The 14,210-nt window shown below is 49.0% G+C and overlaps 7 protein-coding genes across 7 annotated transcripts; 4 read left to right on the forward strand and 3 right to left on the reverse strand.

The window, feature by feature from the left end:
- Nucleotides 1-3,643: 3,643 nt before the first annotated feature.
- EI90DRAFT_3020193 (uncharacterized protein) lies at nt 3,644-4,395 on the reverse strand (the record flags this gene model as incomplete). Its single annotated transcript, XM_039057481.1, has 2 exons — nt 3,644-4,153; nt 4,225-4,395. 2 exons carry the CDS (start codon nt 4,393-4,395, stop codon nt 3,644-3,646), a joined length of 681 nt encoding a protein of 226 aa, XP_038910750.1.
- A 2,225-nt stretch (nt 4,396-6,620) lies between these two features.
- On the forward strand, nt 6,621-7,867 carry EI90DRAFT_3078587 (uncharacterized protein). Its single transcript, XM_039061781.1, has 5 exons — nt 6,621-6,717; nt 6,794-7,151; nt 7,253-7,380; nt 7,456-7,563; nt 7,617-7,867. The coding sequence occupies exons 2-5, from the start codon at nt 7,073-7,075 to the stop codon at nt 7,788-7,790; spliced, it is 489 nt and encodes a 162-aa protein (XP_038910751.1). The 5' UTR covers nt 6,621-6,717; nt 6,794-7,072; the 3' UTR covers nt 7,791-7,867.
- Nucleotides 7,868-8,994: 1,127 nt separating this feature from the next.
- On the reverse strand, nt 8,995-10,409 carry EI90DRAFT_2937881 (ribose 5-phosphate isomerase A-domain-containing protein; the record flags this gene model as incomplete). Its single annotated transcript, XM_039055188.1, has 8 exons — nt 8,995-9,300; nt 9,350-9,541; nt 9,596-9,647; nt 9,704-9,784; nt 9,833-9,929; nt 9,997-10,077; nt 10,134-10,152; nt 10,206-10,409. 8 exons carry the CDS (start codon nt 10,407-10,409, stop codon nt 8,995-8,997), a joined length of 1,032 nt encoding a protein of 343 aa, XP_038910752.1.
- Nucleotides 10,410-10,658: 249 nt separating this feature from the next.
- EI90DRAFT_2937844 (uncharacterized protein) lies at nt 10,659-11,058 on the forward strand (the record flags this gene model as incomplete). Its single annotated transcript, XM_039055187.1, has 3 exons — nt 10,659-10,747; nt 10,805-10,911; nt 10,973-11,058. The coding sequence occupies 3 exons, from the start codon at nt 10,659-10,661 to the stop codon at nt 11,056-11,058; spliced, it is 282 nt and encodes a 93-aa protein (XP_038910753.1).
- EI90DRAFT_3078598 (uncharacterized protein) lies at nt 11,028-11,456 on the reverse strand. Its single transcript, XM_039061782.1, has one exon. The coding sequence runs from the start codon at nt 11,395-11,397 to the stop codon at nt 11,140-11,142; it is 258 nt and encodes an 85-aa protein (XP_038910754.1). The 5' UTR covers nt 11,398-11,456; the 3' UTR covers nt 11,028-11,139.
- Nucleotides 11,457-11,622: 166 nt separating this feature from the next.
- EI90DRAFT_2937921 (regulator of G protein signaling) lies at nt 11,623-13,057 on the forward strand (the record flags this gene model as incomplete). The annotated part of the gene is made up of 4 exons (XM_039055191.1): nt 11,623-11,703; nt 11,767-11,813; nt 11,879-12,761; nt 12,821-13,057. The coding sequence occupies 4 exons, from the start codon at nt 11,623-11,625 to the stop codon at nt 13,055-13,057; spliced, it is 1,248 nt and encodes a 415-aa protein (XP_038910755.1).
- Nucleotides 13,058-13,340: 283 nt separating this feature from the next.
- EI90DRAFT_2937936 (uncharacterized protein) lies at nt 13,341-14,191 on the forward strand (the record flags this gene model as incomplete). Its single annotated transcript, XM_039055193.1, has 2 exons — nt 13,341-13,898; nt 13,946-14,191. 2 exons carry the CDS (start codon nt 13,341-13,343, stop codon nt 14,189-14,191), a joined length of 804 nt encoding a protein of 267 aa, XP_038910756.1.
- Nucleotides 14,192-14,210: the final 19 nt, after the last annotated feature.

Genomic DNA, 14,210 nt, shown 5'->3' on the forward strand with positions numbered 1-14,210 from the left:
ACAGAACGTCCTACGCAGCGACAGATGCTGGATTTCGGTCTATCCAATATCATAGAGGCTGAGGTCCTGCCTAGGGTTTCGGGTAGACCCTAGGCCTGCAATTCCGCCACAACCAACGTCGAAGGAGGGCCTTGCGGCGGATGACCAGCACCCTGCGGAAAGGTGCATGGGCCCTACATTTCAACCACAGCTGGTATCGTCGAAGGAGCGGAGTGGGATGTTCATCATCACGTTGGGTTGGAAGTCGCGAATCCCCAACTAATACAGCTGCAAAGATACACAACTCATAGGGGAGGCTATAGTGTCGCCGTGTTGCAAGTTATCTAAGCCCCGCTCATACCACGGCGTTAGAACAACATCCCCAAAAGCTTGGTTTGCGACCAATCCTTCTGCTTTTCTTCTCCCCATGCAGGTCCGGTATTTACAATCCCCTCAGTTGACTCGAAGATATTAGTTAGCCAAGCTTAGGTGGCCTTGTTAGTTAACTCCTCGTCATCCTTACAGCTCAGTGTTTGGTTCATGCACTCCGATCCCCAGTATTTGTATCAGGGCTAAAGCTACTCCCTACAAGCATACATTCTTACCGGACAAGGCACGGAGAGGGCCACGCATATGTGCTGGCCCATGAGCGACTGGTCTCCCGCAGCCCTACCAGATTATCGAGCGCGAAAGGACATGACTCCGCTACTAGTAGCTTATACCGACAATGGTTCGCGAGTGCCCTACATCCTGAGACCGGTGTCCAATGTTTCGGATTCTCGGATTACGATGAATGCACAGCCAATAATGCAGTGCCGGATGGATGTAGCTGGTTGTTGTCCGTCCTCTTCCAGTTGGTAACCAGCCCTGCGGCTAACATCGCTGGCGTTGTTCTATGGTTGGTCCGGCATTTCGCATGACATACAACAGGGAGTCATTTCTCCGCCTGGCCGCAGACATATGTATGCCGCACAGTTTATCACTCCACCATCTCCATCGTTGGTGTGTTGTTCCCAAGCGGACTGGAGACATTGGGCGGCGGCGGAGTCGGAATTATGGTCATAATTGTTGACTGTTGCCTTTCTCATCAATATGCAATCTGCAAATAAAGCGGTCACGGAATCCAGTGGATTGACCACATCTCGGCTATTCATTCGCAACTTTGTATCCAATGATCTCTTGGCTGTCCTGAGCGTGCTAGGTGTATGATAATGGTAGGTGCGCGTGGACGATAAGAATATAAACTTCTCTCGATCGTATTGTTTTCTCGATCCTCCCTTCCTGAGACACTAAGGGGGTTCGTCTGCGCATTAGCCGACGGCCGATACTGGAGATGATATATTGGAGGACTGAGGAAGTTGTGTGTAAGGATTATATCGTGAAATTTATGTAGGGTGAGGCGTCAGGGCGAGCATACTTAGGTGAGAGTTAGAGGTGGTGAGTATATTTGTATATTTGGCAGGATCCGGAAATATTCGGCGTCTGCAATGCACCGGCTAGCGATATAACTCGCTTTATTAGATTGGCAGCTCATCCGACTTGGGAATACTTAGTTTTGGGTGCTAACATGATAAATTAACTTTTGGCTTCGCTCGCTCTAGCTCTGTTTGGGACGCTTGACCGCTTATATAATGTATGTGATTAATTTTGTACAGCGTGGGTATGCACAATTCAGGAGGAATGATTAACGAAGAGCGGTCGTTGTATTAGGTCCATGCCTCTATTGGTTTTGTTGGCCGGTCCGGTCCAATAATCAAACATGCCTTGAGGATATATTCGGTTGGAACGAACAAGGGCCGCTTGGACTTGCTGCATCTGAATGTATTTTTAAATGTGGTAGATAGTCGTGTGACCCTATTACAAGGATTCGAAGTTGAAGGGCAGTCGTAGGTGATCAGAGCTCTCCTGACGTGACAGGGAAATCGCATCGCAGTTGCGTTGGCAACCTGTAGGCTGTAAGACAGGTATTGCAAGGAGCAGGCAAGGACAATCTAGCGCGCAACGGGTTTTTTGCCCTTATGCATGTTCTCCAGTTTTCCACAGAAATGTTGTCTTCTCTTGCGATTCGAGCCGAATAACTGGAGAATTTCACCACGTTTCAGTGATTGACAGAGAGCAACAACCGGCAAGTGGCCAGGGATTGCATGACCCTATCTAATGATAGCAGAATACAGGACAGAAGCTTTTCTCAAGTGGGTCACTCTAATCTAGATAACGACAAGCGAAGGGCCGGTGAGAGCGTGCATGGAATGTCCAAGCGAATGAACAACCCTTAGAGAATCAGAAATGAGAATCCTGTTCGGAGCACTTAGCCGTATATGGTCAGGCATGTAAGGGACTTTAAATTGCCATTCATAGTTTATATTTGTTTGGTTCGCGAATGATCTTTTACATCTGCAAGGGCGTCATTTGTCTAGGTCTTTAAGTGGCTCAATCTGTTGTCGTGTCTCATCGAAGCAAGGCTACGGTACGGTTTAATCATGTCATATAATGAGCAACTTGATTCTGATGCATGTGAGAACATGGAAGGGCTGTTGTACGTACTCGACGACCTTGTTGCCAGAATTATACACACACACCTTGTTGAGTCGAGGTTTATCGACGGAGTGATTTGTTGAGATCACCCCAGCACTCCGGTGTAACAGGTTCACTTGGGTTGCTACATATATAACTTTGGAACCCCTAGAAACAAATAGCATTAGGGTAATCGTTGTTGGTCGGCGGAACTAACATCAGGTCCGGTTTGGTGAAGTAAAGCCCAAACAATGTCCCTTACCACACTGGGCCGTGGGTAGGTATGATTGAAGACGTTGGTGTGCGCCACCAGTGGTGCTTAACACTCTGTCGTAATCTTTGAAATTGCTTGTGCGGCGGGGTCTCCAAGCTGCGCACTCTCACAGCCTAGAGCTCAAGCAGGCGGCGCAGCAGCACAAGAGGGACGATCAGGGTTACTCACTACTCGGTTGGGTGCATCGCCATTACTGGCAGCAATCAATGCCTCGGTAAGCGAGCTCCATTACGAAATTCGCTTGGAAGTAGGAATGATAAAGCACCGCTCTTCGGCCTACTTGGAGCCGCTGGCGACTTATGTTTCAAGAAGGGAGAATCTGGTCTTCTGCCATGTCGATATAGGACCTGTACGTGCGACAAGGGAGGTGTCATATTGGACTACTTGAGGTTGGATCGTACGGAAATCCAAGGGAAAATGAACGACCAGGCCGTGGGTGTGGTAAATTGAGTGGATAGAGCATGGCCCATGCGCGAGGTTTTGGAAAGAAGTCTGTAGGGAGAGTTGGCAATTCATTTGCCTTGGGACCTCTGGAAGCGCTTACTGTAGGTGGGGATTGGGCCTTTGATTCCCTTTTCAAATATGATATTCTCTTTCTCCGAATTAGAGGATGGTGGTGTGTATGGTGCCCCACTTAGTGATCCCCTTCCCCCATCCCTGTTTTCGTTCCCTTTGTGGGCTCCCGTGAGTCCGGCTGTTCATGGATCGGCCCTGTTGCGCTCTGGTCGAGTCGATAATGGGACTAGTACTCGACAACTGCAGATGTGAACGCTCGCCTCGATCAATCCCTTCTTGGCGTACCTCCATGTTTGCGGCATGGTACAAAGGCGATTCTTCTGTAATTCGTGGATGGGAGAGTTCTTCTATGACTCTGCATCATTGATCAACTCCAAAACTCGATAACCGATAATTCGAGCGGCTCATACTTGGGTAATCCGCTCCCCACTCGCCAACACCGGTTTTTTTCTCTCGCCAGGCATTCTGAATCCCCGTGCCCGTGCACACGCTCCCACTGGCAAAATATCGTAGCTGCGTGTTCCTGCTACTGCCCCTGTTGTATATCATTCCATGGTCCGCGAATGGCGTTGGTGCAGCCGTGAAGTCTAGGCCTACCGCCGGGGCACGGCGGCACTGTGTTCCAAGTGGCGAACAGCGGGCCACCAAACAAAGAGCATACATAACTTCAAACGCTCGTGCGTCATTAGGGGTGTCCTTAGCCTCGTACAATCTTGCATCCTCGAATGGCGCTTGAAGGTGCTTCTCGTTATACAGTCGAGCACGCATGACGTCAACGCAATAGGAGTGTTCTAACGTGGCATCTTCCATTGCCGCTTGCTGCGTGGCAGGCACACGATTCTCAGCGTGATGCCCGCTCTCTTGGCTAAGCTAGCACCATAACTCGTATGGGATAAATCTACCTGCGGTATCTACCATCCACCAGGGATTAGCAAACAAACTCTTCCGACAATCCGTAAACCGAGACAATATCTCGCGTTTGAGGATCGTTGCGTCTTCAAGTTATCTTTACCGGTGCTGTAGCAGTCCTTTCCCAGAATGCTCTCGGCCTGCTCGTTAGGACATCGTGCAGATCTCCTCGTCCGAATATACCCATTAGCTCGAGCGATCATCAGATTTCGAACTCCCTGACAATGGGTTCGTTGCTGGTTCTCGGCGTCCCCAACGCCAACGCATCATGAAGGACAGCATCGCAAACATCGACTAATCTGCATATGGATCCAGGACAGCCATAGTGTTGGGGAAGACATTAGGTCTCAAATCTACCTTTATATCCTGGAGTTCTGGGGTTTCATGCAAACGAAGAGTAGATGGCTCACCGTGAAGGGCGATACTCCCGATATACACACAGGGACCAAAGCTGGATCTGGAAGGATGGTCTCACTTGAACATAACGTATTCTTCCATCGGGGCTGCCACGGTCCACGGTGACGGTTGAATCGATAACTTAACGAGGGACTCGCCCTGATAAGGCATTCCTGAACTACCCCATATTCCACTGGTTCAGGATGCGTAGCGTAACTCGTTTGCCTTTAGTGCTCTGCAGGATCGGATCATCAATTTTCTTCCGGAGTTTAAAACACAAGGCTCAGCGCATGCAGCTGGCAATTAGCAGAACGCAATCAAGAAGCTCTGCGGAAGAGCCATTATCTGCAAGAACTCAAGTTCATCGTAGATTTGGTTGATAGCTTCCGGCGCTCCCGAAAGATGGGCTGCACGACAACAAGCTGCATGGATAGCTACGAATCTAGGATCGGGAAGCCCGCCGAGGATCAGTGGAGGTAAAGCAAACCTCTTCTGGAAGCCCGGCAAGGGGGGCTTACACCGCTATTTTTCTGGCTTCAGCCACCAGAGCAGGAGAACAAATGGCTAACGTTCATCGTGATGATGTTTGATAGAGGGCGTGGATAATCTCGGGGAGAATGCCTCCAACGCGACTCAATACTGCTAGTGCTCAATAGTTATGACAGCATTTCAGTCCAAAGTGCATGTTGGTGGGAAGTAAGCGTACCTTGTTCGCGTTTTCCTTCTCCTGTTTCTCATCACTGGATCTCGATTGGAATTGATGCTAAATGTGATGATGTGCGCGACATTGGTGATCATGATTGCACCTAAGCATGACGCTTATATCGAAGTGTCCACAGGTTGAGCGGTTAGCGTCACGCTTAAGTGGCTGTAGTACGCTCATATCAGCATTGACAATAAAATCGAAACAATTGCATTGCCAGACGCTTCGCTGTGCTGTGGTCTCCAGGGGCGCGATCCTGTAGAATATCCTTCATCACATTGGCGGAAGGGCGACTTGAGTGTTCCGAGGGAATAGGTGTTGTGCCTCCTTGGGGTCTAACACATGGGGGATTCTGCTTAAGAGGAAGTCTCGGTACAAATTTGATAAGTCGCAGCATCTTCCTTGCAAGAGCGTCTTTCGCAGGTACAACCTATAGAGGGGGCTACTTTCCAAAATTGGGGCTTCTGAAAAGCTGACCGTCCAAGTTTCCCGATGAGGTATTGAGGTATTCACACTCGTGTCGCGGCTCGTGGCAGCCGGAGGATCATCGGTATTGACACTCCAACCAGATTAGACTTACGTATGGGCGCGGGAGAGGAGGAAAGTGTGACTACGAAAGCCAAAGAAACCATCAGTATGTATAAGCGCTGAACTTCCTGCGTCGGACAGTCATGCTATCATCCAGGGATATTTCGGCAAGTCCTTGCTTGTAACATCGCGCCACTTCCTTGATCGGAAATCCCCTCCAGGAAGACATCTATGCGGCTGGAATTCATCCCATCATCTGGAAGTTTGGGAAGCCGTTGTCCGAGGAGATAACATCGATGAAGGATACCTGGTCATTCCCATCTCCAACGGGGTCGCAGGGCGATTCTTTCATCCAATGGCTTGGGGACCTCGAGGGAGTCCGATACTCAGAATAGTTCTTGACCTCGACGTCCATTTCCGGAAACTGGGCTGTAGCGTAATGGCCCGCATACCGCAAGGATTATCCTGATTGCACGGCTATGAGGACCCACAATTCGATATACAGTAAACCGAGCATTTGTGCTTACCACAACGTTTGAAAGTCTCAATTTGAGATCTCCAGGTCATCTGAGACTGAATACCCAGTTCAAAGGCGAACGAAGACCTCCATCCGCTGGATCGAGTGTAAAACAGGAATCTATGACAAAGAAATCAAGTATCGAGACCTCCCCTTGATGGCTTCTACGCAGCTCTCAAAAAAGCCGCTTCAGCGCCCTGTTACTGCATGGGAAGTCTCATCCTTTACGTATAGATGTGTGATGAATGCATGAGCGTCTTTCGAACTCTAGTCATTTCTCGGACCAAACCAATTCTTCTCTAGCTCGAGGACTTTGCAATCAAATTCGAATGAAGACATAAGCCGATGGTACTCCACTGACAGCAGACCATAACGTTGAATGTGCGTAATCTACAACTATCGAAAACTTCCTGAGGGCGTATGTAGATGTGTCTTCTCCGCCAATGTTCACCGCTAGGGGTTGTACGTCACCGGGGGATAACAATTACCAGGATTATGTAACGCCAAAGGCCGAGTTCAATCACCGCCCACGTTCGCACAACACTACCTAAGTGAACTGATGAGAGTTGTTCTGGCCAATGCCCTGCATATATTGCTACTTTCCCACGACTGCCGCAGCATAGGATGCGCAGCGAACGATAGTTCCAGGGATGATTGTGGCGGAGCAGGTGGAGAGCTATAAATACTATTTAGTTCTTGCTTCTTTGCTCCAGACGACTGACTAGCGTCAACAAATATGTTCGGATTTTTCATGACGAGTCAGCCTAAAGCGACAAGCAACATCCAAACCCAACAGCCTGGTGCTACCCAGATGGGTACGTCTCTTCGCGTTCTGGTTCAGATCGTTGAACCGCTGACCGACACATTGGTTTTGGTGATAACGCGCTGATCGTTGGTTTCGGGGTGTTCCTAATAGTCATCCCCTCCCAAGCACCCCCAGAGTCGCAACAGACCCAATCGCAGACAAAGGCCCCCCTCCGTCTCCGTGGAGGAGGTAACTTCATCAAGGATTGTTTCATTTGTTGCTTGTGTTGCTGTGCTTTGGTGCGTTCGCATAGACCGAATATATAATGTATATCTTATTTTTTATTGATCGGCATGGTTTCGTTCTATTTTTAGGAGGACATTTGTGTACGTTCATCTGTCCTATTGTGTCCTCTTTGTCGTTCATCACGTATCGTTCGCTTTAGTGCTGCGAGATTGAAGAGTGTTGCGGTTGCTGCAACTGTATGTTCTCACTTGTCCTCAGTCTCCCTTCTAACGACTTGATTGTCACACAGATGATGATTAGGAGAACTCGGACCTCGCTCCGCGGACCCGCAGGCGTGTTTGAGTCGGACTTGAAAGCAGGCTCGATATGCAATTGGACTTTCGCACTCCTGCACGTAGTTAGGGACTTATCAAGCTATCAGAATCAGGTTTTCATTATTGGTACCAGTTTTCGATCTCCATAGCAGCACTTCTACGACATCATGAATCGCGACATTGGGGTTTTTGATGTCTTTCATCTCGCGTTTTTGCGTGAAACTGTGAGGGCTCTGCTTTCGCCAGAGCCTGTATTTATGCATCCCGGACAAAGACATTGCAGGCAATCGTGCCTAGATATTCAGACACATCATCGAAATAGACCGTGGATAAATTGAGAGCTGCGTCTTCGTTGAGCAAATTTGTATTGAAAATACAATTATGTAATTGACGTGAACGGCGGACAGATTCACGCGGAAAGCAATATTCAACCTCACTGCTTCAACAGCTCCTGTGTTCATTTCCGAGGCCCCTGCCCGTCATTTTGCTAGTGGTCATATTATGGCCACCGGAATAACTCGTCCGGACTCGAAAAAAGGCCCAGACTGCTTAATTGCTGTGTACATGATACTGCTCCATGTAGTATTTTTCCTTCGGTCAGCTTATGACGCAAGTCATCAGGACAATTAACCCAGATAGCTTGACAACCATTGCGATGACGATAGCCATCCAAACACCGAACTAAAATTTTGTTCACGCCCACCGCTGTTTTCGTTCTCTAGTTATATATATCATCTATCCAAAGACAATCGTTCCCGAATCTCTAACCAAGCACGATACTCAGTATCAATAACTTCCTGAATCATGGTTGATTCCCTCAATCATTTGAGGAAGATGACACTACATGCAAGAATGTTTTCATCCGGTGTTTGTGCTGTTGTTGTTGCTAGGTTTGTGCAATTTCCCAAGTTTGAAGCTGAACATTACCGTTAATCCTGTGGTGCTCACGTTCTTTCGTGCCTATCCCCCTGGACGAGCAAGTTGGTCGCCTGGATCACATACCTCAGAGTTGTCTGTGAGTACCATACTCATTGTTGTTTGTAAATAAGATTCTTGCCCACGGCGCTCGTGAATGCCTGACCATTATTGTGCACCACTAACTTAACCGTCTGATTTCAATTCCGCCATCCCAGTGTTCCCTACCATACCCCCCAGTTCGTTCGGTGGTTCGTGATGGTTGCTGTTGGACATCTCTACTTAATACAATGATTTTTTCTGGTAAACATGGGTAGGTTGTCGGAATAATGCACTTCCGTATTGAAGATACAACATAGATTCGTCACTGGTACAACACCCGCCAGCCCACTCTGCAGGGCATACTTTCAAGATCTACGACTCCCCTCACCGTCTTCTTCAACCGGACCTCTCGGGGAATGAAGAGGAAGCAATAGTTTGTGGTGACTCAGAGTTGTCGACGAACTCGAGCCGTTTGTCGATGGGCGTTGGTCGAACGGGGAATGTCCCGTCCTTTGGTGCGCTGGGGTCGAGTAAACGGACTGTTACGCTCCCGTCCTGTAAGTGAAGGCCCAGCTTGGGTGAGAATGGGCGAAGCAAATGAGAAATGAATCGTACAGCTTCGCCAAAATAGGCCGCCTTTGCCATCCCACAGAAGAGTCCCACTTCTACAACACCTGTGAGCATTTTTATCCGGGACAATAACTAAAACTTGTAGGTAAGTATCCCTTCCCCATGAGAAAACACAATTCACCTCAAAAGGATGTTTCATGTACTCCTCTTCAAAGGGTGCGTCAATGATGAAGTTACCATTATCGCTCACTACAGGCCCGGCCTTCATTTTTGCCATTCGCAGTGTGGCTGATGGAGAACCAAAACGGTGAAGGTTTTGTAGAAGCTTAGCATACGCGAACGGTGCTACTTCGATCGGGATGCCTTGTTTCCACTGCAAGATCCCGATGAATGCGAGGATCTAGAATGGCTTTAGAAGCATACGTACTGCGCTGCCAAGAGTCTTCGACTTCTTGCGATAATCCGCCACTACAATAAATCTTGAGAGGGAGGGTTGAGTACGGGCGAGTAACAGAGGGATGGCCGATGTACACACGTTTCGGCAGCCTCGGCTAGTACTTTCTCGCGAAGATGGCACGCACCTCCTCCCTTTATGCAGTTTAGCTCAGCGTCCACTCTGATAAGGAGTCATTATGAGTCATAACCCAAGAACGATGGACTCAACTCGTCGGCGCCATCAATAGTGACATCAATCGTGGGATATTGGTCAACGTCGCCTAGTCTGAGGCCTCCTTTGACGATGAGCTCTTTCGACTGGAACCCTGTGTAGTAACGAGGACGGCGGCAGTCAGTTGTCGGGTTTGGGGTCGGATCTTGGATACAATAGACCTGTCGGGATAAAGACGCGTTCTCTGTTTAGCTCTGTTCCTTGGGAAATAATACGATCAACGACGTATGGAACGGTTGAGCCTGCAAATCTGAGATTCAGAGAACGGACGACATATACATTGCGCATCAGTGCACACCTGATCCAATCCCAATAACCTATTTCAAAATTAATGGCGCACCCAAAAAACATACTGAGCCTTCTAGCTTACCTTGTGCTCACTCTTTATATGTCTATCGACTGCGGTCCAAGCTGCAAGCTGCTTACTTGCCTCAACTCCCGTCAAAGCGGCGGTTAAACTCTGGACGTGAGATGGATCTGCAACGACATTTGCATTCGATACTTGTCTTGCAGGTATTCCAGGCGACGGTGTGTGAATTCCCTGGTCAAGGCGAAGAAGGGCAGGAGAAGGCATCGCGCTGACTGTTAACTGGGTGGCAGAGAAGACCTGTGAGGACGGAGCTTGATATCGGAAGCGAATTGCGGTTTTTAGCGGGGAAAAATGCGGCTTATATAGCCCCTTGAGAATGGGCGTGGCCAAAGGGATGTCCAGGAAGGGAATGATGAGAATGAGAAGTCAGAGCCAGAGAGTCGGGGATTATTACGACCATGAACACGTGACAGGATTCTTGGGCCATTGCCAACAACAAAAACATAGGCAAGGATGTCGGCCTTTTCGAAAGCCCTTTCACCTGCTGTCCGGGAGATTCGTGTCCTATTTTGCCAGACGTCGCCAGCCTCTGCTGGCACAAGGTGCTGCACCCGATCTCATGGCAATGATTGTACGAACTCACGACCTCCCGGATTTAGAGACTTCATTCTGTCGGCTTACCCAACGTTGAAGAAGGCAAACCCGGATTTACCAATACTGATCCGAGAGGCCAGAGGGACGCCTGCTAGAGTTTTTGCACGATTTGGTGAGGTTACGGACCCGCTCGCTTTCATCCTACGATTGACCCGTCTGTCTTATGATCCCAGAGCGCGGCATGGAGAAACACATTGAATTAGATGATCTTAAAGTGTCTGATGTCCAGTCGAAAGTCGCAACGTTGTTGTCATTATAGTATCAGGAATTAGCTTTTGTATGGGTGGTGACGGCCATTGCGAACTCTCAGATGCTAGATGGCTCTCATTTGGTCAGGATATCAGTGGTAAACATGTTCCTCTCCAACTGGCCCATGCAGTGCCGCCACTTTAGCGGAACGGTTCCTTGAAACCCAATGGGGGGCCATGCTCACCTCGACCTCCAAGTTCTTTAAAACAGTATTGACGACATCGGCCTTGATGAGGAGATGCGTATCGTCAAGATCCTGGACAATGAAGTGATTTTCAGGATTTGTTGACGCGTTCATGTGAACTAAAATCTGTTTGACTGCTGGATCACCGCTGTGAACACAAGCCATTGAGTGATGGCAGCCTATTGAGATTCAGAGCCCCGCCGCACCATGACACAATCACTCCTGAGCAGGGGGAAGGTGGACCGGAATGTTAGGATCGATATTGCCAGAGTCCTTGCACTCGCCTTTCATGGCCCTCATTTCGATGCCGGAAGCAAATTTTGTCTTTGCAGCCAGCCAACTTGAAGCGACGTTCGTTCTCACTTACACCTCGTTCGACGCCCTCTCGCCATGACCGAAAAGGTTGCCATTCGCGGGGCAGATGAGCGCACGTCCATAGACCTCCAAAATAGACTTCCTTCCTTCGATGAAGTACATTTATACTGTCGTGATGACCGTGTTGACAATCATTTGCTGATGCAATAATGTCAATAGGTCCTGTTCCGTAAGACACGTCCCCCTGTCGATTTGTTCATGTTCTAGTGAGTTGCTTACGAGAAAAAATGTGGAATGTCGTGGTGATGCTTAACATCTTACTCGGGGCAAGTCTGTTTCTTCAACACGAAAGCGCTGAAGATGTCCTCGACTTTTGGCTCGATGTCCATCAACATGAAAACCTTTGCCGCGCGTATTTCAAGGACGTCCGCAAATCAGGTCGCACGATCAGAGAGGATTGGCCGCAGTATTATGAGTACGCTCGGAGACGGGGTTCTATCTATGGTACTGTTGCCACGACTAAGAGGGATACTGGCTCCGCTGGCGATCTGGAGAAAGCGGCTGAAGCAAACCGCGACTATACGCGCTCCGTCTCGCCTCGTCCGCCTACTTCCACGAGTGCAACTCATAACCCTAACCCCCCCACCACACAAACGCGCAAGTCGACTGAAGGACACGTTCAGCTCGCTGTGGCAGAAGACGGCACTCAGCCCAAGCGGAGCGGAACCTCATTCTCAGCACGTCGCCTTTCCCTCGGCAGATCATTCAGCAAGCGTGCCTCCCGGGCCCCGACCATTATTCCTCGAGACTCAGCTATCACGCGCACTGACCTCATCGCTTCCGCTGAGCGTATTTACCTTCGCTACCTGGCTCCTGGCGCGCCAAAAGAAATCTACCTTCCTGCTGCTCTTCGCATTCACAACTTCCCTCTCTCGTCCGCTTCACTTCCTCAGCCCGCTTTACCTGAGTACGAGATTGAGAGTAGCGCACTCGCTCAGGTTCCAGACATGTTCCATCAGCAAAAGGAGTATGTTTTCCGAGCGATGGAACAAGACGCATTCCCCAGGTTTTTACGGGCAAAAGCTTTTGGAAACCTGACACCTGTTGGAGCACTTGTTCGGCTCTGTGTGGGTTTACTTGTCCTTTGGGTGGGTCTCGCCACCGCCTTTTCCCTCATTTTTTTGGACGTGAAGCCAAAGTCAAAGCGATTTTTTGTGGGTACTTTTCCTGATTTTATGACTCCTATGCCATTATTTACATCTGTTGCATACAGCTTTTTATTCCGTTTGCACTTGCCGTCCTTTTCTTAGTTTCCCATCAATATGAACTTGACCCTATCCTCGTCTTCCTTGGTCAATCTGAAACAACCCCATTCCGCGCCATCCGCATTCGTGAACCCTATGTCAACAAGCTGCTCCTGGGTCGTGCGCTTTGGGTCATGTTTTTGGTGCTGCTTGGTGTTGTGGTGTTGACGATGCTCTTCTGGGCTGTACCTGGACATCGGCTATGAATGTGGTATAGTAGCGCGGTATTGCATCATCGGAACGTTGCTTTTCAACGCTTGGATACCCTGTGGAGATGGTGGAGACGTCTCCCGCATTGCCAATTTATTTGATTAAGATAATGGAGGCCACAGTGGCTGCTTTTTTCTATCAATCGTTTACTTATCCCGGCAAGCGACACCCCTGTTTTTCTTATTTTCCACTCCCTTCGACCCTGTTCACTGCTTTCAGCTATGTATCGATCTATAACCACTGTGAGGGTTTGGTAGATGGCTTATGTAAGCGGCAACAATGGCGAACCTCATCCGCTCAGCAAAATCCGGTAGCGATTGGACGCAAGGTGATCTTGATGCATATAACATCTACGTGACACCCCAGGATACCGCTACTTTCTTCGGCATACTTGTTCTTCCAGAGCCTCGAGTCCCAGAGGAGATTCTCAACGTTCATGAGGCCGATGACATGATGAACGATGAGAATGCCAGGCTCATCGATCTTCTCGATGTCGCCATGCTTCCTCCTGCCCGTGAAAGTGAAGAGTCCGCTGTAGATGATTTTATGGTTGAACTGTTTAGACTTCTTGGCTACGTTGGTCGTCGCAGATACGCTCGTACCCGCAAGGATCTCTTTCTTCCCATCTGCGGTGAAATTAGACATGCCAAGACAGACGTCTGCATTGTCGATCGTTTACGCAACCATATACTTCTCCTTGTCCAAGAAGACAAACGTCATGGGGAGCATTCCTCTTTCGCTGACACAGAGGCACGACTCATTGTCGAAGGCATCGCTGCATTTGTGTACAATAACGAGGCTAGGAGAGCCAGTGGCTTACCTGAGCTCCAAGAGAAGGTAAACTCCAGCTTCCACCATTTCCCATGCACACTAATCACTTGTAGATCATGGCTGGCATCATTATGGTGGGCACTACCCCGACGTTCTATAAGGTTCCCGTCACTGCGGACCTGGTTTTCAATCTTCGCCATGGTCGGTTTCCCACCCAGCGCACTGAAGTTTCAGTTTGTTTTGCGCCCGTTGCGAGACAGCACCGTCGTTGGAGTGAAGGCATGAAACCATTGGACAACAGACGTACTATTCTTAGTTGTTACGAAGCTTTCAAGGCGATCGCAGAAATTAACGATTAGCTATATAGTACAGTCAACC

The sequence above is a fragment of the Cantharellus anzutake genome (genome assembly GCF_015039405.1).
Source record: "Cantharellus anzutake strain C23 chromosome Unknown EI90scaffold_75, whole genome shotgun sequence".
NCBI lineage: Eukaryota > Fungi > Basidiomycota > Agaricomycetes > Cantharellales > Hydnaceae > Cantharellus > Cantharellus anzutake.